Here is a 27,895-nt window from a genome sequence, read left to right as displayed (position 1 = left end):
AAAAGAATTGGTTTTGGAGGTAAGACTCTTATTATATTCCTCTGCCTCATGTCCATATCCTTAATAATCCATTGCTGTGAGTCCTGCCAGGTTTTTTTTTCTAAGTAAGTGTGTGTGTGTGTGTGTGTGTGTGTGTCTGTGTGCGCTCCAGCACTGTGCACCATAAGCATTATTTTCACTCACAGAGCACAGTGATTTTGCGGCTGACGGAGAGAGGAGATAGGGACACCAGATTGACACTCTCGCAGCACAGCTCTGCCTGGTTGTCAGCAGGGGTGATCATCAGGTAGAGGAGGCTGCTGGACTTCTGCTCCACGGCGTCCTCTTCCCAAGTCTTAGACACAACCTCTCCATTCTGACACACAGATGAACATTTAAAACCTCAAAAAGACAGCATCACAATTTACATTTAAGCAGTTCTACAACCCCATGCGATGCAGTCAACAAAGGGATACCTATTACCTATACGTTCTTGAACTTAAATTGCTCATTTTGTGTGACAGTCTATAATTACACTTCCTTAAGAGATGGTGGAGAGGATTCACCTTGGTCCAGTGGAGAGTGGCCAGGGGGTTTCCACCTTGAGACACACAGTCCAACACGAGTGTTCTCCCTGCTTTGACTTCCTCTCTCTCCAGTCCCACAATAACTGGAGGCCGGGGTGGTGGGACTGCCAGGAAATGAGAGACAAAAATAAAAATGCTCTTGACAAAGGGGAATGGCACAGAGGGTGATAGAAAACTGAGGAGGAGAAGATGAGGGGGGAAAAAGGGATGTAGTAATTCACAGAAAAAAAGGAGGCGGAATGACCATCAATAGGATAACATAAAAAAAGGAAATGCACTTCAATGAGAACACTCTTGGCAATTGATTAGGGAGCATCCCTATTTGTTGAGGCAGGGCCAATAAATTGGGCACATTCAACATGACTGTGGGATAAGAGGTCCAGATCTGATGAAAGCATTAAGTATTAAGGGAGCAGTGAGCTGGATCCAGTCCATAAAGCAAAATAACAGATGTTCAAACAGTAATAAGGCAACGTGAAATATGAATAAATTACAGCCTCCTTAAATAAAATATACGCAGTAAAATAAATTAGAGGAGGACGGGCCTTTGTTATTGCTGCAATCAGTTTCAGAGAGCAGACTGCAGACCCTGGGCCAGCATGACAAATTGCCACCTTGCTAACAATCTGGCTGGCTGAAAATGGCCACTGCGCTGGCTTTGATGGGCTGGCATGCTGAGTAAGACTGCAGCGGTGGTCCCAAGTTCTGCAACATTAGCACTTAGTACAGAGACCATGTTGTTTAATACAGAGCAGGGGAGATAGAGAGGAAGGGAGGAGTGCTCACGGTTATTGGTGATTGTTAAAACAGCAGCAGCGGCGTCTAATGTGGAGGAGTATAGATAGAGACAACATTAAGGTGTCTAGTCAGCCTGTGGATAATACGGCAGCAGAGCTGGAGAAAGTGCTGCCTGCTGAAGGTGTCAGCAGCCCCGCTCCACTTTAATCAACAACATGATTTAGGCCTGGGAGAAGCAGGTGGGTAGACCCTCGGGCCTGAGCAATCAATTACTTCAACTGATCAACAGAGTAGAAAATACTAAACCTACTGTAGTAGTGAGACACTGTTTGTGCATTCAATAAACAGCTTTTATTGTTGCCTTGACAAATAAGAGGAAAAAGGAACTGCATGCTTTGTGAGGCAGAGACAGCATGGGTGTCAACTCACCTTTGTGTGCTGCTCTAACAATTTTATTAAATTATGCCACACGGTTTTGAGATAATAACATGAAAGAAAAAGCAACAGAATCTGCCTTCCGGCCTGACTCAGAAATTTAATTTGAGCTGATGAGCACAAAAGTTGCTGGGCTAGTGTTGTAGGATTCATTATTATTAACCGTGGTGGCCTTAGCCTCCCATATTAGTTATTATAATATTGCTAAAAAATTCAACACTCGAAGCCTGGCTGATATAATCCATCTCAGTTAGTCTAATAATTGGTTTATGTGTTTTGGTTAACATGAGGGAAATTCGACTCAGGGTGTAAATGCTGTTACTGAATAAAACAGTAAATCTAAACTAAACTTATTCAAATTTAATTGCAGAGTATGGTATCATTTCAAACTGCAAGCCACCAAAAGGAATGTAGACACTGCAACATGCTTTTACAGTAAGAAAACAACCCCCCCGCTTTGGTCATATCAATCTGAGCCCACCGGGGGCAGCCTTGTGAAGTGGAGGCAGTCGCTCTCGTGTTTTCTTGAAGTAGGTGTGAGTTTGCCTTCAGGTTGAATGTTTCTCCTTGGACCGCTAACACAGACTGAGTGCACAAGGCCGGACACCCTTGGGCCTCCCTGAGGTTGGGTTCCTGTGTGGCTGAGTGTGCTTATGTGTGTGTGTGTGTGTTTCAAAAGAGAGGGGGTGTTGACTGTCAGTTCACAGACAGGTTGAGACACTCACAGTACACGCTCATGGTCAATGTGGTCTCCAGAGGCCGGAAAAGGGCGGAGTTCTTGGCATGACAAGCCAGCTGCCTCCCGTTGTCAGAGCTCACGGCGGTGACTCTTTGAGAAGCAACAAAGAAGAATGAAAAACTTATTTTAATGAGTCATACAAAGTGCAGACATCACATCATGGTTATGTCCATCCAAAGGAAATATCCAGGTTCTTTACTCAACTAAAACTGATGTAAACATACTCCATTACCAATTTCTACCAGTAGGCAAAATGTGACTAAAGTTACTGTCGCATCAACACGTGAGCAGCACTTAAGTAGCAAGAAGAAAAAAACTAAGTTCTGCTTCTTCTATACAAAGTAATTTTTCTTTTAGCTCTTTGTGAAGTATTGGATAATTTGAACGGTTATTTAAATGAAACCATCTGTGAATTTGAGAGGGGGAAATTGCTAACAACTCACAGACATCTGAAACGTGACCAGGAGCCCCAACTAGACGGTGACTTTTGTAAGGGCAAGCCAAAAAGGTTTGGAACCACTCGGGTGATCTTTAACAATGTATTGTATTTCATTAGCTTATTATATGTGTTTTCTTTTTTTGGTAAAATCTCAATCCTAAAGCAAAATCATTGAACTTAAGAGCTGTACCTGAGTAAATATGCTTCCTTGCTTGCTCTCCACCTGGGCGTCTGGCCACATGCATTTGCCGCACGACCATAAATTCAAACACACACTCTATGTGATGTACATTGAAAGACCCACTAGTCTCTTCTCTGCTGTGGATTTATTCTAGTTTACTTTTTCAGTTTATGTCTTCTGTATCAAATTACAGTACAATGTCAAGCGTAACAATCACACGCGGCCCACTGCTGTGTACACTCAGTGTGAATATGAGGAAGGAGCATCAATATTGCTTAAGACCTTGGCTGCTCTGCAATAGAGCTGAACAATGTTGCAGCTCCTCAGTACCAATGTTATCTCAGGATATGACAAGAGGTTATTATCTCTGACACAGAGGAGACAAGCAGGATTAAAGTAATCTATGGTCCTGTTTAATGTATAGGCACCTGGTGGACCGGTGAGGATCGGATCTGTCTCGCTGCTGGAATGTAATTTTGTGCATTTGACAGAAACTAATTCAATCGCTCTGTGCCAAGTAACAGTGTGCAGAAATTCATTGTACTCACTAAGACAGAAGGTAAAAATAAGAGCGGGGTGAAAACAAGGGAAACAAGACAGACTTTGGAGAGAATGAACAGGTCGGTGAGGAGAATGAGTCTGGCAAGCGGGCGAACACATACGTTACTTCAGCACGCGTGTTCAGAAGCTTATCCTTTGAGCCATCCATGATGAAAGACTCTGCACCTGTCAGCTCGACTCCATCTAAAAGACACAATGGGGGGAAAGGAGCACAAAAAGGGAGAATGCTGTGTGTAGATTTGTACACGTGAAACAGCAACATCAGTGCTACTCTCAGTGCAACGGTAAACACTTAAATATAACAAATATGTGTATCGGTGCAGGCCCGTGCAGAGACATTTGGAGGGGCAGGTGCTCCAAAAAATATATATACTGTATACAGTATATAATATATATATATATATATATACACAGTATGTATATATATATATATATAGAGAGTACTGAGATGTCTAATTGAGAGGGTGAGAAAATCACAGTTCAAATCCTTGTTTTTATTATTAATAAGTAACTAAGAGACACATAAACAAGAAGCCCGATACTTTTAGCTGACGGCTATAACTTATAGGGCACAGGTGTGTCACAGTCACACACACACACACACACACAAAGGATGTTCACTCCACTTCGTCAGTCATCTTATAATACACCTAACAATGTGCACAAATACCACTGCAGAACCTACTCACTGGGCCACCAGTTGTACAGTAGTACTCCCATTTCTTAGCGAAAATGCAATTAGCAATTATTCTCGTGTTACAGTGAAATCTGTCCGTGCCCGAGCAGCGGCAGGGGCACGTCGGGACACATCAGGGCACGTCTAGGTGGATCATGTGACCAAGGGTAGCCAGGTCATTTCATTTAGGTTATTATTAAATGTTATTCTTGAAGAGCCACAGGCAGGCCTTCAGGTGCTAGAGCCCCCCACCCCCCGCACGTGCCTGTATCTGTGTGTGTGCGCAGTGTGTCTGGGGTACAGTGACAAACACACTCTCAGGCCTGTCTTTAAATCTAAATCAAATTGGTGCTGGAATCACAACATGACTCAAACAAAGTAACATTTTCCTGATTACAACAAAGATGTACGATTTAACAAGGAAAGAATATGTCTTAAAACCTCCAGAACAACCCTGCAGAAAATAATTCACACCAGCTGAGAACAATGGGACAACTCTCTCTCTCACTCTCTCACTTGGGAAATGTACTGTATAATAGGTGTGACAAGGGAGGAAGAGGTAAAAACAGAAAATGGGGAAATTGCAGCTGTTTTGTGAACAACTGGGAACTTACGATCCATCCACCGACTTTACATGTGATTGTCAAGTCAGTGGAAAATGGAAATTCAGATGTTCAGGCTATTTCCTCCCACACAGAGCTTGCTCTTTTCAACTCTGCTATTCCAAAGGCTACGAAAAAAAGAAATCTTCACTGTGTTGTGTTTTTATGATTAAATATTCTTGTTGTGACTTATGAAGATCTCCGCTATCTGGAACATCGGAAAAGTCGGCGCCCTCTGTTCTGATGTGTCAGCCTGACCATCTCTGTCATGTTTGGTGCTGTGGGAAGTGTGACTCACCTTTATAAAGCGTGATTTCAGCCATGGGCTTTGCATCAGGGGCAATACAGGTGACGGTGTACGTCTTCCCCGCAGCCCACGGCATTGACATGTCCACCTCAAAGTATGGACTGGATGGAGGGACTGTAAGAGGGGAAACAAAAACATCAGGTTTCATATTTATCACATCAGTAACCTAATACTCATTACACTCATTCTGAGTTAGTGGAAGCTGCTCATGTCAGATGGATATTAGCTTATGCAATGGATATGATAATAAGCACTTGAAACATTTGGGAGAGACTGGAGTGTCACGCCGTCAGCTTTTGAGTGATTTACTACAGCGAGGTTTGATGTTCTGTTGAGTTAGAATACAAATTGTGGACAAGAAGAGAATACAGAGATGAAATAGTGATGAAACCGATCCAGTGCTAATCTATCATAGCAAACACCAAACACTTCTCTTCTCAGATCACCCCCAAGCTAAATATGTGCTTTCTGGGCTGATCAAAGCAGTCTTCACTTCTCCACTGTTCTACTCTACAATCCTTTTATCTGACCATAAATAGGAATTCCAGAAAAAAAACACAGCTTTTAACACAAGGGACCAAAATTGTTTGGCAGTAAATTGAGGAATCTGTCACCAACTAGTCATCAAAAAGATTTCTGCAGATCTGTGGGACACTTTTTTTTTTTTTTCAGTTTAATCATGCACGCACAACAGAAACCTGATCATCCATTGTGCCAGCTTGTAGTGAGCAGGTGATCCTGTAGAATGAGAAACTATGGTTACTGTTGAGGTTGTTTTTCTTTCATCAGAGATCAAGTGCAAGCGAGTTCAGAGATGGAGGCGGGAGTTGGAAAGTACAGGATGGATAGTGTGTGTGTGTGAATGTGTGTGTGTGAGCGAGAGAGAGAGACAAAGACTCAGGCAGAGAAGAAAAGGGATATTGCAAGTTCGAAAAGTGAGTAGAAGACAGGCGGCTGCAGAGGAGAGCAGCGCCAGAGAAATAGCTGCTGCTGATTTCTGGGATAAATCCACTACTAATGTGAGGGTAAACAGCTGGACCACGGGCAAGCGAACCAGCCAGCCATTAAGCTCCTCGCCTCTCTCTTGGCACATGCAATCAACTCCTGGCCACTAGGAGGAGCTGTTGCTGTGTTGCAGAGCCACCCATTGGCCCCTCGTCTGCTATTGAGACAGATGAGATGTGGCTGCAGCTTCAAACTGATTTAAAAGAAGCAATTGAATCTGTGTGGACTGTGATGGGTTACCCAGAGCACTGCAGAGGCGCGCGCTGCAATAATGAGATGCATTTGTTTGTTTTTCCCCCCTCTTCCCCGAGAAGATGACTGGGCCATGCATCTATTGACAGCCCCTGCACTCTCAATCTACTCAGGCCCGCACGATTCACATAAGCGCATCACTTGTTGTGCTCGAGGAGTGTCTGGCAGCCTAACAAATCCTAAAATAAGAATAATGATATGTTCGCAAATGAGGCAGGCAGGTATCTAATTTTTCCCTGGCTCGCTCATGCTGGCCCATTCCTCTTATCTCTCATTCACTCCATCATCCCTCTCTAGCAGTCGGAGCACCCACCCCCCACCCTCTCCCCACACTATCCTTCTTGACCACTGCAGTTAAACTGCAGAAGTGCGGGGGAAGGTGTGTTCCAGCTTGGACTGGGAATTACAGCCCTCCATCCATCACGTCTACTAAGGCAAACATGTGACCCAATCAGTCCTGTCAGGATGAACTTAGATGCGCATAAACATCTGTACAAACATGATACAACATGTGAACAACAACAAAAGCACATATTATGTTCAATTTATGAGATGTGCACTCAGGAAAGAATAGACGGCAAACGTGCTGTTCTCTTAATTAACTCTTTCTGCCCCTTCTTTGTCTACCTGCCTGTCGGCTTTTTCATTTTCATCTCTCTGTCTGTCTCCCCTTCTCTCTGCTTCTGAGCTCCATCTCTCTTATTAAAGCACATATATGAACGCAAAAATAGATAGGCGAAGACTTTCTCCTGTCGTTCAGATGAGAAACAGTGAGCCGCAAAATTCGATTCATTAGACAAATACAGACGGATGGATGGATAAGGCAGATAAGAAGCAGATTAGCAGACACACATCAATATGCATAAGCAGCTTTTTCCACCTATCTGTCTCTCTCATTCACATACAGATGCAGACACTCTCTTTTTCACTAATACACAAACACCCAAAGATAAAGTCTACATAAATGTCTACAGCACATGCAGATTTGTAAGCACGACAACACTGACGCAGGTAAGTGAATGTGCAGACATGCTGCGTTATTTTCGCTCCGCTCTTAAAACAGGCGTCAGTGCGTGCGTGCGCTGATCCTGTGATAAATGTACATCAGAAAAGGCCCAGAGGATAAACAGGCTCTAAAAAGCGTATTATGCTGAATTAAGAAAAAATTAGAGACCAGAAGGTCAGACATCTCAACACCTGACACCTGACGCAACTCATCAGTTTTATCTGTGGAAGACAAAAACTGATTGGCTGAAAGCACACATGAAGGCACATGTACATGCACACGGCTGGGTTTTTTCTTCTCTTGTACACATAACAACCCAAACACTCACTCATTCATGCTCTCTCTCTTTTAAACACACACACACAAACACACACACACACACACACACACACACACACACTGTAGGTCTCAGGTGTGTGATCTCTGGCAATGAAAGCCTGTGAAACAGTGCTCTTTTTTCAGCCTTCCCTTTCTCTTATACCCCCCTACCCCCCCTCCCTTTCCCTTCTGTGTCTCCTCTGTTCTGGGGGAGAAGTGGAGCAGGTGTCTAGGACACAAATAAGATCCCCCATCCCTGCGACATCATCCCTCACCCACCCACCCACCAACCCACACACAGACGCACACCAACACGCCTCCACCTTGTCCCTCCCCCTAATGTCTCTCTTACCTTTTGTTCTGAGTCCATTACAAAACAGTTCAATTCATATTAATCAGCTTCTGTCTCCCAAATGACCATTTATGGAAGATATTTCACATACTACCAAGGTCTGCACTGACTCAACGGCAAATTGACCTTAATGATAGATTCAGAACTGAATTAAAAGCAGTGTCTCATTTTACTATTTAGCAGAACTTCCCTCCCGCTAATTGTAAAGACCCTGACACTGTAACATCAGTCTGGCGGTGTAATATGCACACCGTCACGCCAGTGTATAACACTCCGTCCTCTGATGGGGTTATATCTTGGGCAACTGTCAGAACTTTTCATGAACGAAGATGAATAAAGTCACCATGTTCTACGTTGCTTGTGCCCCCATTTATAAGTTGTTCCATTATTCATAACAGGGAATCATAAAATGAAGGCTCATTATATACTCTTCAAGTGCTAAACTCATTAGCTACTGCAAAACCTCACCATAGCCTTGGTTCCTAAAATGTCCTCTAACCTCCAACCAACACTGATAATAAGCTTACACACATGGGCACACTTGCACGTACACACACACACGTACACACACACACAAATATCTCTGTAAAACCCAACTATGGCAACCGAATGAGTAACACAGTCTAAAACCAGAACACATCAAATAACTGTTTTGAACATTTGCAGGAGGCATCTGTACAGGCATGCAATGCGGTGAGAGAGAGAGTTGTTCATTAACAGGATTAAATGCTAAGGCTAATAGTATAAACCGAGACACAGGATGTGTCAGGTATGTGACGGGCACAGTGCGGGGTAAGTTTTAGCAGAGGAGGGGGTTTCAGCAGAGGGGGTAGAGGTTGTTATTGTCATGGATTACTCAGTGCCACTTGATCTGCCTATTGCGGTAATCCCCTATCTAAGCCCTGCAGGAATGCAAAAACACACAGGAGTTATGTTGCACCAATGGAAATGTCTTGAAAGCATCTCTTTGTAAGCTCATGGATGGGGCTTATTGACATTTTTGCCTCCATCCCTGCTATTTACTGCCTGTGGTGATCCATCTTGAATTAGCCAGTCATTATACCACTCCCTCTGACCCAAGAATCCAATTATACGACCAGCAATCTCTGTTTTGTTTTCACATTCCTCCCCTTTACCTCCCCACTGTATCTCCTCATAAAGAGTTTATAGTGTTTTGATTTGATGCAGGGCTTGATGGGATATGCCCATGGTTGACTGGCCAGGGGTGTGGGGCCTTGGGAGCCGTAGTTCAGTGATGGAGAAGTCCGCGGGGAACTCATCAGAGACAGTGCTCTTCAAAAGGATGCACAGTTTTCAGTCCCAGTTCAGCACTAACAGGAGATTGAATTCATCAGCTCATTATCAGGCTCCAGATTAGTCACGTATTTTGAATCAGTCTAGTTGGTGGGGTGGAACAAATGACCCTTTAGGACCAAGGTTGCAGTGTGCTTTTAAAGTCGGTCGCTTCACTCTTTGCCCTTTTGCAACAGTACAGCTGCAACTGTCCGTCGTAAACCGTCAACAGCTGTAAAGTGTTCCCAAGACACTGAGCAAAAACACTGGCTGTGGTGTGTGTGTGTGTGTGTGTGTGTGTGGGGGGGGGGGGAGGGAGGGTTCAGATCTGAGCATGTCAAGAGCACAGGGCAGCAGTAGGTTTCAGTCAAGCTAAATGTGACTACCAGCAAACCCCTGATGCAACACGAACATCATTCCCACACAATTTGACCTTTTCGACAAAGCCACAGGCAATTGTGTTGACTTTGTGTATGTGGGTGCTCATGGAATAGGCATTTCAGAGGTAATAAATGTGGGAGTCAAGCCTGCTGTGGCTGCAGGTGTAGGCCTGAGGTAGGACATGAGACCGCTGCAGAGTAAAGGAGAACGCAGCCTTTCAGAGGAGACGTCGACAGTCTATGGCCCTTTCTATCCCACACCACCCCGCCATCCCTCCTACCGACCCATTGATGTCAGAAAAACCTGCTCTCTTCCCAGAGGAGAGAGAGAGAGAGAGAGAGAGAGGCCACTAGAATTGCCACGGCAACCCCCCTCTCACTACCACCCAAAAAAAAAAACCCTCTCCATGGTCACCAAAGAGAAAGCTAGAAGGCGAGGAAGAGAGGGAGAAATTGTGCAATGGAGAGAATGGGGAGGGGGATGTAAGTAAATGAACTGCGCCTGGAGAAGAAAGGTTCTTTTAGAGTCCCTTCCTTGCCACATATGGGCTCGCTCCCACAAGCAAGGGGGAATAGGGAGAGAGAGATACCGGTTGTTATAGAGCGACAACAGGTGGTCCAATGTAGTTGCACAATTACATCTATTCCACCCCATGTCTGAGTAGGAACTTTTCAATCACTCCTGTTATAATTTATTCCTGTGCAAGGGAGAGACATGGATCACCCTGAGGCTTGCCAGGGAATCCAGGCTGTGCTGATACTTTATATTGTGCAGCTGCTGTGTGAAGCCGTGGACCTACTGGAACATGCAGGGGTGGCATAGTGCTTGTTAAAGAAATAAATGTTTGAAAAGTTACAAAAATTGTGACTTCCTCCATGGTCCATACATGGGTCTAATTTGATTTGCATTTGAAGAAAAGTGCTGAGTTTTACTGTAATAAGAATCCTGCTTCAAATGCAACAGCCTCATCTTGAGCAAATTAAAGCTCTTTATCAATAGAAATGAATATTTAACAGCTCTTTATATGCTGATTATTGGTCAAGAGGGCGTGCATGTTACTGGAGCCTCACTGTGCCTTATTACACACATTATTTCATCATTCTGACATAAAAATACATGTTTATAAGACTCCCACGTCACCCCTGTGAACACATGGTTTTCCTCACTTAACACGTTGACCCAGGCTGTGTTGGAAATGATTGCAGAACTGCTCTCGGACTGGCCTGCTTGACATTCAAAGGTGGCGTCATCTTCCAGTTGGGTTTTTTCAATCTGAAGGTGATACTGCCCTGGAATAGAGATGGAGAGATCAATTATTTTTGTTCCACATTATGCTGTGATGATGATGTGAACCCTATATACAGTATAGTGGAGGGGTTCATGTGGTTTTCTTGTTAACGCTGCATAGAAAAACCCTGTTCACAGTTGATACATGTAACCTTACCCTAACTCTGTATATTGATAGGTACCTCCAATGACAATTTCATAGTGTCTGACTTTTTAGAAAATGTTCAACTTTGAAAATGGGAAAATTAACAATCAAAGCCATTTGTGTATTCAATATTGACAACCTGACATTTCAGCTCAGTACAGTAACATACTAAAATACTGATGTTTGGGTGTTTGATTTGGTTAAAAATAGATTATTTTCTTATTTCCGTGGAATGAAAACATCTCACTTGCAGAGAACCTCCTGCTGCAGGCATTTCCACTGACAACCAAGTAAATGTCTGCACTCATAGCAGTCACATTTTGTTTCAGAATGAATTTCCAGTAGGGTAAATGAAATCCAATCCCAGATTCACAACGCAGACTGAATAAACTGTCTATTAATTGATGCCAGGCAGAGTCCTTCTCTCTGTATCTCTCTCTTCTGAGATGGGCCCTGCCAACAGGGCTTGATTTGTTTGATGCATTGCCATAACCTGTGGGGATTAGATGATGTTCAGTGTTGGTTTTCCAGCTCCTGATTCTCTGGCTCACAGCCTACTAACATGTGCAAAATAGTATCTTGGTCTGACAACCACCCAGGCCTAAAAATGCATGTGTCAAGTAAGCTGGCAAGATAATTAACACCAACCAGAAGCAATTTTCACATCCAAGTTATCATTGAGTGCACAGAGAGAGAGACATTGAAGTTATTAATCATATTCCTCTTTCCTGAAATTACTCACAAATAGTGCAATCAAGTTGTAGAGAGAGTGTATTTATGGTAGGGGAGATGGCTGCAACATGATTTGCCTACTTGTCTATTACCCTGTATTTATTTCAAAATTTGTAGGTACAGTATAGCTACATAGCCATTATGTCTACAGCAGAGAATGTTCTCCTCTCTGCAAATCTGTATTTGTGTTTTGGCCTTAAGGCGGAGAATATATATTGTGACATGGGCTATTTGGGAAAGGTCAAACCTCAGAGAAAGGGAAAGTGAAAACTGACCAGAGTGGGTTGTTGATCTTCATTCAGACAACCTTTTTACCTCATTCATTCAGCAAACTATAATAAGTATAGTACCTCTCAATTGTGTGCTTTTTTTTCCATCTAATTTGAAATTCAGGTACTACAGTATGTTACTGTACATTATATAGTCATCAATGTGGTGGTACACGGAACAAACTGATTCAATGTAAAGAATGGTCTATGAAGGTTTCATTTTTTCAGAAAAATGAGAGCAAAAGTATTAGGATCTTTAGCATATCTTTTTCTGGCCTCTGTATTAAATTAAGGGTAGAGAATAATTAAATCCATTTTCAAGGCATGCAAGATTTATTATTAAAATTTTAATTTGCAAAAACATTGTAATACTGCCAACATGACACATATAAGAAATCCCAGCAAATCAATATCAATGTGTAATCATGTTTAATCACTATATACATATCTAATAGTTGATAGTTGAGAAAGTTAAAATTTGGAAGTTGCAGTATATATGATGTCATATTGTCTTGCTGAATGCTCATTTACAATTACATTTTGCTTAACTAACTGGCTCCAAGCCATGTTCTACAATTGAATTACACCTTGTGGATCAATCACTGAAAATAAATTAAGAAAAACTCCTTTATTGGTGCCTTGAACAAGCCATTTTTTCTCTACTGTTCTGCGTGTGTTTGTCTTTTACAAATGCCTGAAATTCTACATCCCCTCTCATGTCGATACACATTTACATTACTGCGGCAGCGTAGGGAAAAGCAAGGGTGCTTCATCTACTGTAAGTATATGTCGAAATCAGCGCTGGCGTCTCCTGTGTGTGTGTGATTTCAGGCTTTTTTAGGCATCAATAAATATCGCTGATGGTGACAATCAGTGGAAACTGGTGGAGTAACAAGTGCAGTCAAGTGTCATCTTAAATGATTTAGCTATTTCTGTGCAGTGTTAAGTGATTGCATACATCAGTCTGCAGTTTGCTGTTTTTTTCCCTTGGATATTCTATTCCTGAGTGTGATTTTAAGGGTTTATCAGCTTGTGTTTGTTTGTTGTTTGCGGTGCATGTGTTCATTTTCTTTTTGTTATTCATGTTAAAAGAGGAAAGACTTTTTCTGTACCTGCTGTAATACTTATTGTAAATTGCTCACTGACAGCTAATCAGCTGACAAACAATATTTTAGTTTGTTTATCTAAACTCCACATTAATAAGCATGAGCAGTGTGGGCACGGGCATCTATGCATCTCTCAGTGTTAAGTCACTGGCAGTCTCCCACACTGTGCAACAGCGGAGTGTGGCTTGTCTAGTTGCGGGCTGATCATGAACAGATGCTCTTCTCTTACTCGGGATTGCCTTCTAATTGGCTATTACTTTTTATAGACTGTGGTGCAGATTCTGCAACACATTTTATTTCCTGCCACATTTCACTGATTTGCTGACACTCTGTTGCTTTAATTTCTTTTTTTTTTGTCTTTATATATGAGTGACAGTGGGATGTGTGAGAGGCTGTTGACAATCACATCACCTCCTCCGTCCCAGATGCTCCCCGTATAGAAAGAGCATGTGTGCCATAAGGTTCTTGTAATGTCTGTGTTGCTTTATGACAGCACTTTGAAGCCATAGCAACAACATCATCCCATTTACTTTTAGAGTAGCCAGCATCAAGCTGGACTGTTGGATTCTTCCTGAGCTGTTGACAGCACTTCTAATTAAAACCATATTTAGCATGTCAAAAACTGATCTAATACTGACATCTGTTATTATGCGGCTATCTTTGATAAAACATATAGTCATTCACCCTTTCATGATCTGGCCTACAGCTTTACCTTGACTAGTGTTGTTTATCTTATTCCACTCAACTTGATCCTCTGAGTTGATTTGTTTTTATGACATTTCTTTTATTCTTTACCAGACCTATAAACTGCCTGGGCATCGACCATATTCTGTGAGTCTCCCTGTTTACCTCTCTGGGGGTTTCCAATCATGCTGTAGCGTGGAAAGCCTGGCAGGCTTCTCTGAGGTCCCAGGAGGAGGCCATCTTTCACCCACTGCACGGTCCCTGAGGCCCGGAGCACCTCACACCTCAACACAGCTGTGGCTCCCATCCGCACAGTCAGGTTCCTGGGCTCAGTCCTGAAGGCCTGCTGGGCCTGCGTGCCTGGAGACATAAAAGGAGAAGGAGAAAAGCAGCTGGAGTGGAATCGTAGAGCAGGAAAAGGATGTGATTGGATTTAATGTAAAGAGGTGGACAGGAACAAGGGGTGGGTATGTGTGAGGAGAGTTAGGGAGGAAATAAAAGGAGTAGGGGGAGCATGACATAAACATACACCACAGGGATGCAGTCTTGTGTCTTTTGTCTGAGAAGGCACCCCATTGTGTCTGGCCACATTATTCATCCTGGCATATGTTTTATTGATGGGAAACTGCAGTGATACGGCCCTGAAAATGAGTCAATAAAGTAATTACTGCGAATTAAATCCCCCCTCGGCTATGCAGATAGGGCACTGGGAGGAGGAAAAAAGCATGGGGTATCAGAGACCTCGTTCACCTGCGGTTTTTCTTCAATGTCGATGTCCCACCAGCTAATTCCTCCTGGGAAGAGTAATGATTATCACTTTAATCCCCCTTGTTTGTCATAGGTGGGGTTGGCCATCCTTCAGCCAGGCTCTTGGGTGACATTCTGTGGAGCAGAGCGCTTGAGTCGGGAAGGTAACCTTACAGCAGACCACCCATGAGCTTCTAACACTGAGGCTAGGATTATATGATTATTATACATGGGGGTTTATGAATAAATTCAGTTCAAGGAGCCAAATGCAACCGCATACTCCAATTAGCGCCTAATATCTAAGTGTGAGTCTCGTTTAAACAATGCCCCACAGAGAGGCAAGTCTGATTCAGCAAGGCTGTTTGAATCTTGACCTTCATTGAAGCAATGACCAAGTTGTTTGTGAAGTGCATGCTCTGTTGTGTCTGACAACATGAGTGAGAGGCAGCGCTCTCAGATCAAGGCTGAACCAGTCACCTCACGTCAAATATGAAGGGCAAGATTGGCCATTACAGAGGATGCATACAAACAACCAAACACAGAAGGGCCATTTGCATACAGTTTACATAAATGAATACTCAACAGCGATCTATAGTGACTTTTAAAGTAGGATTATACCATATTATTCTGACATACAGAAATACTAAATACCATAGTAAAATGTAATGTGATAAGAGTTTTCATGTCTAAACGTGAGCTAGCTGACGAGATAACAGATTCAGCTAATTGAACTCCTAATCTGTATATTCAACCTCTACTAAGCTCACTACATTCAGGTGTTTTGCCACTACAATTTACCTAACCTACTTACCTAACCTACTTAGCAGCTCATGGTGGCTATAGCTATCTGGTAATACTGGCTGAGTTTCACTGAATGACCCCACTCTACTTGTGCTACTGTTATGCTATATTTTAGCATGCAGTTTAATTACAAATGTAAAACAACTTTATAATGTGTGCAATTTCTTGCTTGAGGTCTGAATTTACCACTCTCTTAAATCTCAGCCAGGCTGCCTAATGATAATGTTTACGTCTTTAAACCAACTGAGTCAGCTGGGAATTCAATGATCCATTACCATCAATGGCTACAATACTGTATTTTTGCCACTTGCGGCCATTGTGTTCCGCTATTAGTATCAATTACTTTGGGGCAGTAGAACAAACTGTAAACACAACACGGCCTCATAGTATAATCACCTTCTAAATCTGATATAGCGGATATTTTGGCAAGCAAGTGCCCTACACATCCAGCAAACACAAACACCATCCGTATTCATTTGGAGTAATGTTTGTGGTGACGGGGAAGATGTAACCTTAACATTCACTTTTCATTTAGCTCTGTTTTGAACTCCACGAACTCCTGGGGGATAAAAAAACAAAAAAAAACTCTTTATCTGCTACATGTTGAAATAAGTCACTGATTTTCTCTGTATGTCTTTAGGTGTTGAGAAGGGATTTTTTTTTTTTTTGCTAAAAACAGCAGCTGCCTACTGCAACTAGAAACCTGGAAATGAGGCTGATGACAGCAGCGATACTAAACCAAAACAGTAAAGCAGGCGTAAAACCAAAAATAATGAACTACAGTAAAAGATGCTAAAAACTCTCTATAAGGCTGAAGGTGAAGTTCAGAGACAGGCGAGGAATCCTCTGTGAGCTTGTCACAGTAAGCAATTTCCACCTTGTATTTATATAAAATATGAATTATTACAGCTTTAAAGGAAGAGGGAAACGAGCCTATATGAACCCACTGATACACATTTCACTTCCACTAGTGTAGGCAATAATGTTGCATTTGAGTGCCCCAGTCAGCCATGCCAGAAAGCGGGCATCCACGGCACCATGGTGTAGGAGCTAAATGGACTGCAGCCATCATTAATTCATGTTATTAATTACACCTGCACTTTCCTGCTATGACATGTCAAATATCTGGTGTGAAATATTGATCTCCATTCCTTATTCAGGTCTGGATACCGACAATTAGTATGCACTTTGCCTCTGAATTCTTATTTCCACATTTACCATTACTTTGTTTAAGAAGCAGTTTCTTTCCAGACAATTTTCACCACTTTTTTTTTTGCTACAGCAGCCACCTCATACACCATCATTTACCAGTGAAGGTGTCTTTTGATGAAAGTGTTTGTTTATTGTTAAATCCTCCTCCGTGTCGTGAGGTTGCAGTATATTATCATGTTATCCGCCTATATTATCAGATAACATAAGTTCTCTGAACTGGAAGTTATTGCAGTAATCACCATGGAAACAAGTGAAGAAATATTGTGAGCTTAAACCAAGCAGTAGAAGTGAAATTATGTTACTCATTTGCCGTGTAACTGCTCAAAGGATAAAAATAGGTGTCTGGTACACTCACGCTCTCTTTGGACAGCTTCACCTTGAGCTCAGCTGTACAATACAACAAACCCTGTAAGAAAGGTTGCAGTGGTTGTGTAAAGTAACCCTACTGGCCATACTGTAGCACAGGTGAGGCAGCATTCAGATCAAGTTACTTAGATGAAACACTAACACTGAAGAAACCTTGAGTTTCCACTACGCCATGAATAAACCAATTAACAAAATGTTCCTTTCTACCTAAGGAGGTGTTCAGAGGAAGAATGGCCCCACAACAAAAGAGAGTGAGGAAAAAAATGCTGCTGCTGGTTTCCTATTTGACTGAGCAATAACAGCAGAGGTAACAACGATGATGTGAACAGTTGGTCCTGTTCAGCACCTTGATTCGCTAGATGATGTCTGATTTACACAGATGCTGCGAAAACAAACACGAAAACAGATTTTTGTGTAGATGCCACAGTGAGTCAGTTCAGTACCTTAAACACGATTTTCACAGTGGAAGATTAGGAGATGAGTATGAGATTAACCGGGTGCATTTAACTGACTTATATTTACAGCGCATCCATCTCTGTAAACCTATTAAAGCTATTATGCCATACTGAAAATTCATTTGAGCGTTCAATAACATAAAGATTGCAACTGCTCAACAAAATGACCTCGCCATGAATGGAGCTCGAAGAGGCTACAGTTACTGTAATGATGGCTCTGTGGTGACATTTGAGTCTCTTACCCCAGATGAGACAGAGAAAGGGTAGTGCTGAAGAAGACACAATCCATGCTGACAACAAGTCCATGTCACCACTGACACTTGACCTTTGGCAATCCTGGAACAAAGAAGGAGAAAAAATGCATTCAATGAGTCTAAACATAAACCCCATAGCCACCGCAAAATGACTATATAATATTTCCTCAGCTTTTGATTTTCTTATCCACTGGAGGTTGCTTGCAATTTACTATTCAGTTTAGCATCTAATTTCAAAGCTTCCAGGCACGCTTACAGCAGTCTTCAAATCAATCAATCAGTCAGCCAATCGGTCCATCAATACATCAATCCTGCATCAGCACTGCCATTAAAATATAAATTAAAAAAAACAAAACGAGGTATGTACTGTAAAGAGGTCCTCAGGAGAGTCTAATCACAACAAAATCAGTTTCACCTATACAGTTTGTGTTTTAGATGGGATGTACATGCAGAGAAACTCTAGCTGTGTTGTGCACCATATGAATGTGTGATTAGTTGTTAGAGACCTCTATGGCTTCTTTCTGCATTTTTCACAGTATCAGCTGAGGGAATGAAGAACACATCACACTTTGTACATACAAGCATACATACAGTACATCTCTTGTATGTCCTAAAAGAGGGCTAATAGACAATTTTTCTTTGTTGTCTGACCTTACAATGTCTCAACCATAGCATATCTTGTTTGTGACCATAACACTGTGTGCTGGCTGGCTGACTAATGTAAATACTCTCCTAGTATTTAGGATGGGAGAGTAGATAGTATATGTAACATATGGCCTGTAAGGGTTATTCAAGAGTGAATGATCCGTTTTGTTCTTTAGAGCTGGTGAGGTGTTGGTGGTTATGAAGAAGGTGGGTCTTATTGTCAATTACATAGTGTATTTCTTTGTTGAATGCATACAGTACATATAAGAAGAGCATGTACAGTATGTGTGATCCACTGTCAGGAAGAGTAAGGCATGTTTTTACTCTGAGTACTGGGAAAATAACGGATTTAATACTATAGGCAGTGCTGCGGGTCTGTGCCCACTGCATCCAACACTCTCCCTTATTCGACCAGGGAAGAGCCCTCTGTGGATTTTAAGTCAGTTTGTAATCACTTCAATTTATCTGCTGGAGGAGTGGAACAAATAATAGTGATTTACTTAATTGAAAACTAAATATTTTCTCATCTGAATAGACAAAATGAATTGAAGGCAACAGCTCTTTGACGCATCTCCCCTCAGTCGATTAGTTGCACTCCAACAGGCTTTGATAAGAATTAACTCACACTCAATTATTTTTTCGCTCTCAAAACATTTGTGTATTTCAGAGCCCCCAGCATACTCTTTGAACACACAAGGGCAATTACTTCCCTCTTCAATGAATAGAAATTCTTTTCTGAGGTTAAAAGTTGTCGTCTTCTCTTTATCCTTGACTCCTTCTATGCATCATGTAGGTATATACTGTACACACAATCATTATATCACGCCTAATATCAATATTTCTTCTCATAATCATTGCAATTTACATTCATTCATCTCTCAGTAAAAAGAACTGAGTGTGTTTCATTTGTGCAAAGGCAAAATTTGGGATTTGGAGTTCAAACAGCATTTATCCCGTGCAAGGGAGAGAAGTGTTTGGCCAACACAGAGAGGTTGGTGCTGACCTCATGAGTCATCATTTTCATTCGGACTCTTAATGAAAGCAGACACAGCTGGCCTGACCTCCCCACATTCCCATTACCTAGTCAAACAACTGCCTTAATTGCTTTAAAAAAAAAAAAGAAAAAAGAAAAAAAAAGGCGGTCAGAAGAATGCCAATTCACTGTTATATGTTTATTTTCCATGTATGAAAAATATGCTAACTGTGATATGTTATTTTACAGCTCACTAAAATATAACATAAGATAACTACCAGATCTAATGGCAATTTAATCCATCTTTGAATTGAAGAAAGACATGTATTTTACTACAGCAGCAGTCATTGCCTCAGTCTTTTTTTTTTTTTTTTTTTTTACCTTGTTCTTCAACGGCTTTTTACTAATGCAAATTAGAAAGTTTGATTTGAAATTTGATTCGCTTTCAGGGACAAGGCTGCCACTCTCCTCGCAAAGTGCATTAGAGGTAGCTGAACCATTCAGCGTGACCCCAACAGGTAGATTTTTTTAATGGCGTCTTTCATAAAATCATCAAACGACTCAATACACTCAATCCTAGACCAATTTAACGTGAAACCCCATGAAATCAGTCAAGGTGCAGAAAATGAAGTTTCAACCTCCACGCAGCCCCCCAATTCACATGTCGTCCTACATCTTAATATCAGCCTAACCTTATACCATCTCTCCACTTTCCTGTGTTGGGTCCAATTACCGTAGATTATAGAGGCAGCGTTGTGAACCATTACTGCTTTAACACTGAACTGCAGATAAAGAGGGTTTCTTAAAGATTCAGATTAGATTATCAACAGAATCTAATCACATCCAAATCACTGATCGTTTAAACGCAGCGTTCTTTGAGCACTCTGATTAAGATCTGATATGCTGATATGGTCTGCCCTGCTTGCAGACCTCAACCTCGAGGGAAGACTGGCTAAATCATATCAGCATGGTCCAGCAGTTCAGCATCCACTTGACAATAGACATGTCCTGCACAACTTCAAGGCGCTCAAAGAAAAGACGTTTGTGTGCTTTGTCTGCGCTCCCTTCAACTCAAAAGTGTTCCAAGTTTACTGGATTACTCCGACTTCGCTACACACATTCACAAACCCGCTCTCCCCAGGAAAAAGTTGAGAGACAGAGAGGCAAAACCCGCCTTTCAACCTCCGTCGACTCATGCACATCTGCCTGCCTAAGGTGCACAGAGAGAAAGAGAGAGATGCAGGCAGGCACACTCACACACACACACTCTCACACACACACATAAAGAAAGGGTGTACCTCAACTCTTAAAAAAGCCAAGAATCTTTGAATAGGTGTGTGGATTTGCATGAGAGAAAGAGAGCTGTGCTTACCTGTTGAGTGACGCCTAGGCTCAGGAGCGTCTTTTTTGTCTTCCTGATCTACAGATGGTTCTCTGAACACGAGTGAGCCACGGAGATGTTAAAGAATGCCAATGGGACTCCCCCCTTCTCTCACTCCTTAGTCTAAGACTGAGACAGATAAAGAGAGGTGGAGAGGCAGTAGCAGAGACTGAAGAATGAAGGTAGGTGTGTATATGAGTAAGTGCTGGTGGAGGTGGTTACACGGGGGTCACCTGAAAAACAATAACAACGTCATGCCCACCCCGAGGATGCAAAAGATTCTCTAATGCTTATAAGGCCGAACAGTAACAAACTGATTTCAGAAGTTGTAGGACCTCTTGATTCAGAACTATCTAATAAATAACTATACAATTTTGATAAAGTTGCAGTGAGCAAGTATTTTAAAATCAGTGGAACGTGCCCGCAGTTTCTCTCCGTTCAGCCTTTCTGGGGGGTATTCATGGATCCTATTATTTAGCCTTTCACTCTGCTGGTTTGGAAGTAGCTGAGCAGCTCTCAAAGATACAGATACAACAAGGATGTCTTCACAGCTGCTAGTTTGTAACATTTATGCTCATACATAATGAATGGATAGGAGTATCCACATTACTGTATTTCCTATACTGACTTCTCCTGGGGTGATGTGCTCTGCTGCAGAGATGGAGACAGAGACTGGCCAAAGAATTCACTTTTAACCTTGGAATATTTTTTTTTCTGAATACTGCCTTCCACCCCCCCCCCCCCCAGCCCACCTCCTCCCCACCCTTTTGTCAATTATATACTTCCAACTGAACGGTGGCTGGAGAATACCACCATTTGCTCAATGGAACATGCTGAAAGCTCTTCTAGCAAGACAACTTAAAGGTCATGTTTATTTTCCACATGCATGTATTTTTCATTTGATCTGCAGATAGCCCACACTTGTGCCGTGTGGCTCTGTGTTGACTATATGTATGAGCTATTTGCTCAGTATAAACACAAAATCAGTTGTACTGCTGCATCTGTTGTTCCACTATGGGTCAGCCATGCAGCAATGATAGACCAACCACTGTCTGCGAGAAGCGCTGAGAGACTCCCACATTTGAGCGGTGGGCAATAAAGAAAGAATGATAATGACACACAGCCTCATAGTGGCACAAATTCATGGACTGTAACCTTATATTGTGTATACTGCACAGTGCCAGTGTCCACTATCCATTCTGTGTTTAGTGTGTACATACAGGCGCTGTTAGCGGGTGTGTGTGGCCCAGATGTTAGCAGCTGGGTTGTGTAGTCGTAGCCGGCCCCACAGACAGTCATTAAGCCCAGCAGCCCAGGGCTGGAAGGTTAATTCCCCCGCCTGGAGCGGTATGTAGGTGGGAGGCAGGAGGAAAGAAGGGAGGGAGGAGGAGGATGAGGTGGAGAGGCAATGGGAGGCGAGGGGGCTGTGAAGCTCAGCACTCAGTTCACACAAACAGCACTGTCAGCAAGAGTGGAGGCGCTCCACTGCCAGACGAAGGAAGAGGAGGGAGAGAGCTGGGGCCTGACAAAGAGGTGGTGAGGGGAGGGGAGGAAGGGAGGGAGGGAGATGGACAGAGGACCTGAAGATGAATGGCAAGAGGGGAAATGCAGGGAAGAGGAGGGAGATACAGTAAGAGGGTAAAAAGAATTCATGTCAGGAGGTTGGACAGGCAGAGGGGTGAGATGAAGGGGACACGGACGAGCAAGGTAATGGAGCGAGAGAAACGGATGGAGGAAGGAGACAGAAAGATACTGTAAAATGGGCTGCGGAGTGATGAATAGAAGACGAGGGAGGAGCAGGGGAAGGGGGGGAGATGGGAGGAAGGAAGAGTTGTTTTGAAAACCAACAGGAAGTGTACTGGCTCAGACCAGTGCGGCTGCAGGGAAAGCAAAGAGGAAGATTAATCAAAGAAAGCAATAAGCACTACAGAGGAAAGCATCACAATACGTGGAAGAGGGAAAGACAGGGTCACGTCCAGGAGATTGATTCAGAAAAGTGGAGTAGGAGTGAGACTGCGTGTAAAATCCTTTGTGTTTCTTTGAGCTCCTGTGTATGCCTGTGGGTGTGTACACTATTTGTGTTGAAGGTGCATCACAGGGTAGAGGAGAAGGGGGGTGCGCTTAAATCATCTGGATTGCCATAAGCAGTGTAGCTGCTCAGATTCTGTCACCTGTCAAAATAAAGACCTAAAAAAAGAGAAAAAGCTTAATTACAAAATGAAAATGCCACATTGGAGTCAGTAGCTAATGGTTTAGACAGGCAGAGATATCCAATGCCCAATATGTGATCCACACCAAGAAGAGGATTTAACTAGTTCAGCGCCCACAGTTCTTAGGAAGCAGTTAATTTAATGAAAAAGGTGCCTCACTAACCCTTCAAGACTTCAGAGGGCTTTGACAAAGGCCTGCAAAATTGTCTTTGTGCATTGAGCTGGAGAGTATTGCATCCACACTCTGAGCCTCTGCATTAACTACAGCCATCTGACCTGATGATCTGATTGGAGCCCCGGCTTCTGTTGCCTGCCACAGTGCAGCTGCCATATCAGCTTTGCTTCTGGATTCTAAATCTGTAGACAAGGACAGCATGTTTTTTTTTTTTTTTCTTTCCTGGCCAATCTGGCTACCAGTAGACCACAAGAGAAGGAGATTTAACAGGCAGCCGCGGACTGAGAGCATGCATCACCAGAAACCAGAAATGACAATTACAGGCATCACTAAAATAACAGTAGCAAACAGAGATAAGAGGACTTTCAAAAGTCTGACAGCATAGATAGTTGCTTAATCCCCTTCGGCAGCGCTTTCTTCAAAAGTCTGTCACTGTGATGAAGTCTGAATAGGGACATGAACCTTGTGCCACTGCTGGCAAGTTTGTGAGATGAGATTCTCAAGTCTCTGCCTCTGGGTGGCTGACCTGTGAACCAAGTGATGCCAGAGCATGTGGAAGGTACATGTGTCAGGGTTAAGACGGATTTGGAAAAACCCAATTAAACACACCGACACACTCTTTGCTGTTCCCCTTCAATTCCCATCCCTGTGTCCCTGTTGGCAGCAACACAGAGTTCAGAGCCGGGCATGTGTTTGTGTGTTTGTGCAAATTTTGTGTGCATGTGTCAGGGTGGATGGAAAGGCTTGAGACAGCCAGCTGTGGTGTCCAGATTGAAGAGGGATTATTTCCCAAATCTACCCCCATTTACCTCAGCTGCCTAACAAGCTCCTATATAACCATGTTAATTTATTGATGTTGCGACTTCGATTCTGCATTTAATAACAAACAAACACTGTGAACAATCAAATTAGATCTTTTTGATGGGATTTTACACAGATTGTATAGGTGAAGTACAACACGAGGAGTCTCACTGAGCCGGTGTGAGAAGGTCTGCGGTAGATAAAAATCCTCATCAGACTAATAAACAGCATTAGACACAGGGATATAATTGTGGGATGAGTAATGCTAATTCAATTGATAGCAAAAATAAATAACACTAAGTCGCTGCCAGTGTCTGAGGAAGAAGAATGAGCTACAAAAATGAAAATAAAATAAAGTACCAGACTTCTATGGGAAAGTGGAAACCCTCCATCTAACAGATTCCTGTGTGAAGTCATGAGGTCAGAGGCTGGACAGGATCGCTGAAACAATATTATTAGGTCACTGAGGGAAGAGGAGCAGGGTCAGATAATGAGACTCAATCCAGCTGAGTGAAAATGCATGGGGAGGGAAAGTGCTGACACCTCCCCTCTCTCTCGCTCATCCAATTCCCCGCGCTTACTCTCTGTGCCACTGATATTCATGCCGAGCTGTCCATCCACAGCCCACAAACTTTAACGTCCGCGCCGTCTCCGCCGCCTCATCTATCACGCTGCTGCGGTGATGGACGAATGGAGAGCAAGAGGTGGTGGAGCGGTGGTGGTGGTGGTGGTGGTGGTGGGGAGGGGGCATGAGGGGACAATATTGAAATTTGAGGTCAGAAAAGACAATTGTTGTATCCACTCTGGTGTGTCCCATTCACTTATTCAGAGCCACCTCATCCATGTACAATAAAAACACACAAACATATGAGCAAAGAGGCGCACACACACACACACACACAACACCAGAGCCTCCTATCACAAGCAATTCAATATAAAGATACACAGAGCTCAGGCAATAACCTGATCCTGGTGAGAGATGTTATAGGCTTTGACAGGCGGGGCTGAGCCACACAGCCCAGGCTGTTCTCCCAGTGTCACTAACAAAACAGAAGGATTAGCGGATGAAACTGAGCTAAATCTGGGCAAGCTAAAAATGGGGGCAAAAACAAGGCATGGAAAGAGACGATACTGAATGGATCCAAAGCACGCATTTAACAAAAGCTATTAAGCAATAAGAGGCCACTTTATTAACAAAAACCTTGTGTTCTATTATTTCTCTTCTTTTATCCACAAACACACACCCCCGCACTCTGCACATGTACAGACATATATACCACACACGCAGCTTTGTAAGCTATTTTATGTCTTCTTTGAAGGAAGACTCCATTGACTAGATTCATTTGTCTACCATACTTTCACCATAACTGTCACGACAGTAGCTCTAACGACAGCGAGTCGAGGTTGGCCATAATGATCCCTCTCACCTCTCCTTCACAGCATTAGTATTACCAGAGAGGTGAAGATATAACAATTTTCACCTCATGAGAATGTGATTTTATCTTATTAATATTACTTCTAAGAGAGGTTTGGTGATTGGTAGTGATTCAGTGATTCCAATGCAGTTTACATCATTTGTGATTTGTTACTTAGTGAAGATGCTTGTTAGAGGAGATTTGTCACCTCAACCCAACACCCAAGGCAAAGCTACAGTTAAGACTGGCTTATGTAATGAACAGACAGTGCGTTTTGGGTTGAGAGACCCATAATTCACCATTGTCGCCTATGGGCTAGCGATTGTAGTCTCATGGTTCGTTAAAGCGAGATGATGCTTGATGTTTTTATCACGTGTGGGTGGCTGTGTGTTATTGTTAATTCAAAAATAATGAAGTGAATTCTGCATTTTTGGCCAAATTTAGCAAAAGACACTAACAAGTAAGAATAAGCCCTGGCATTGTCACTAGTCTAGAGCACAGCTTATATCTTTTTTGTCACAGTTAGCTTCTGTATCTGGCTAAAAAAAGACATTTACTTTGAATTTACATCAACCTCCGACAAATGCAACAACACATATACTGGAAAATGTGTAGCCGTGCAGCTGCAAAAGGAAATGTCTGGCCACCTGCTTGTGTGTCTCATGTTTTATCGACTTTAATCATCACACAGAACTGACCAACTTTTATTTTAGCTGTGCTGGCTGAAAGCTACAAGGTAAAAAAAAAAAAAAAAAAGTCAATTGGCTACTGCAGACTGACCTATACACATTACCTGCTGCAGACCAAGCCATTTCATGAAAATAAGAGGACCAAAAACACAATGCAGTGCAGAAAGTGTGTTGCTGTGTGACAACAATCACAGAATCACAGTGCTGTGGTGTTACATTATGTGATGCAGGGAGCCCAAATTAAAACCTGTTAATTAATTCATGTCTCAGATTCAAGGTATCCGCACGGCAGATACCTTGAATCCTAAAGCCATCATACCACTTTGAAGAGAACAGGAAATTTGATGGATTCCTTTTAAAATTGCTCCTTGCTGAATGGATCACAGGCCAAAATGACCTCTCTTTACAAATATGTCCTCGTTCTGAGAGGCTCAAACTGGTTCTCACAGGGATAGAAGTACAAGAGCACGCAGACATTATAAAAACACACACACACACACACACACACACACAATCAGGCCCAGATACACCTCTGCCAACAGATGGGTTTATGGCTTTGTTGAGGTGGAGTTTGCCATCCTGCCCGTCCCATTTTCAGAAAATCCACTTTAATTAACATATCAGAGCTCCAAACGAGGCTAAACCTCTTCTCTGCAAACTGTAATCTGCCCAGTTTGAACTGACCAACCATAGAGCCTACATGATAAGGCTTGCCAACCGAAACACTAGGATAATCCAGTTATACCTGCTTATACAGCGGAGAGCTAAAAGCACTGATCTGACAGTCTCGCTTAGAAGTGCCATGGCTTCCATTTTGATCAAACCAAAGTATTTTGATTTACTTATATCATGTGGCTCAATCTGATGGGATCCTCTAAGTCATTTTAGGCACATTCTCTGGCATGTGCTTTACCCAAACAATAAGATTATATGGACTTACAGTGGCTTGGAGAGCATGTGTTTTCTTTTGTGTGCGTGTTTTTTTTTTTCTTGCCGTCTATCGGCCATACAACCCGCCTCCCACTCCGTCACTGTGTCCTACTGATCTAACTCTTAACCACCACAACCTCAATAACACTTCATCCCTCATAAAATGAGTTTTGAGTTTTCTCCCAAAGCATTCTTCCACTGTCCCTTCCTCCCCTGCCCCCTCCTCCTGGGTATGCATTCTGATCTGAAGGTGTCACAGGAGCAATGGCAGGGTGACTGTGGTTCCCTCCACCTGCAGACTTAAAACCCCCCAGAGGACTGCCGGGGAAAGCTGAAGGGGCCAACAGATGGAGGCTATTGTGAGAGGGAGGGGAGGGTGCGGCGGGGAGGAGTGTGGCAGCAGTGCCGCAGAAGACGTAGGGAGTCGTGAGAGTGTGTGCGCGCGTCTGCGTGTGATTCCAAGTGTGTTTGTGCATGTGTACATGAGCTCTACACTTGTTTTTGATGCGTGTGCTAGTATGTTTTGTGTCTGTGTGCCATTGTGTGTATTTGTGTGTGTGTGTGTGGGGAGCTGGGTGTTGTGGGTGGGGGGAAAGTGGGAGGGGGGGCATGGCAGTTTAACACAAGATGTTTGAAATCTGTTGGCCTGACAGCGTGTCACAAGACTGCTTGGTTAATAGAGTCTCCTGGAATGTCCTCTCCTGCAGTTTTAATGAACCCCAAGCCAAAAGGCCTAATGAAGCGTGCTCCGTTTGCCAAAACAGTCC

The 27,895-nt window shown here is 42.8% G+C and overlaps 1 protein-coding gene across 2 annotated transcripts in view; it reads right to left on the bottom strand.

The window, feature by feature from the left end:
- nphs1 (NPHS1 adhesion molecule, nephrin) overlaps positions 1-21,190 on the bottom strand; it is a 40,771-nt gene extending 19,581 nt beyond the window's left edge. Inside the window, exons 1-9 of one of the 2 annotated variants that reach the window (XM_085801863.1) lie at positions 20,900-21,190; positions 17,898-17,991; positions 14,240-14,434; positions 11,018-11,140; positions 5,236-5,358; positions 3,761-3,842; positions 2,465-2,568; positions 546-670; positions 184-355 (exon numbers count right to left, since the gene is read on the bottom strand). In XM_085801863.1, coding sequence (XP_085657989.1) covers positions 184-355; positions 546-670; positions 2,465-2,568; positions 3,761-3,842; positions 5,236-5,358; positions 11,018-11,140; positions 14,240-14,434; positions 17,898-17,961 — 988 coding nt within the window. In that variant the 5' untranslated portion in view covers positions 17,962-17,991; positions 20,900-21,190. The remainder of the gene's footprint in view (positions 1-183; positions 356-545; positions 671-2,464; positions 2,569-3,760; positions 3,843-5,235; positions 5,359-11,017; positions 11,141-14,239; positions 14,435-17,897; positions 17,992-20,899) is intronic. The other variant, XM_085801864.1, reaches the window with a different exon arrangement.
- Between the last annotated feature and the right edge of the window lie 6,705 nt (positions 21,191-27,895).

The sequence above is a fragment of the Trachurus japonicus genome, chromosome 16 (assembly GCF_045865225.1).
Source record: "Trachurus japonicus isolate A0001 chromosome 16, Traja_1.0".
Classification (NCBI taxonomy): domain Eukaryota; kingdom Metazoa; phylum Chordata; class Actinopteri; order Carangiformes; family Carangidae; genus Trachurus; species Trachurus japonicus.
This window is presented reverse-complemented; position numbering and strand designations above follow the sequence as displayed.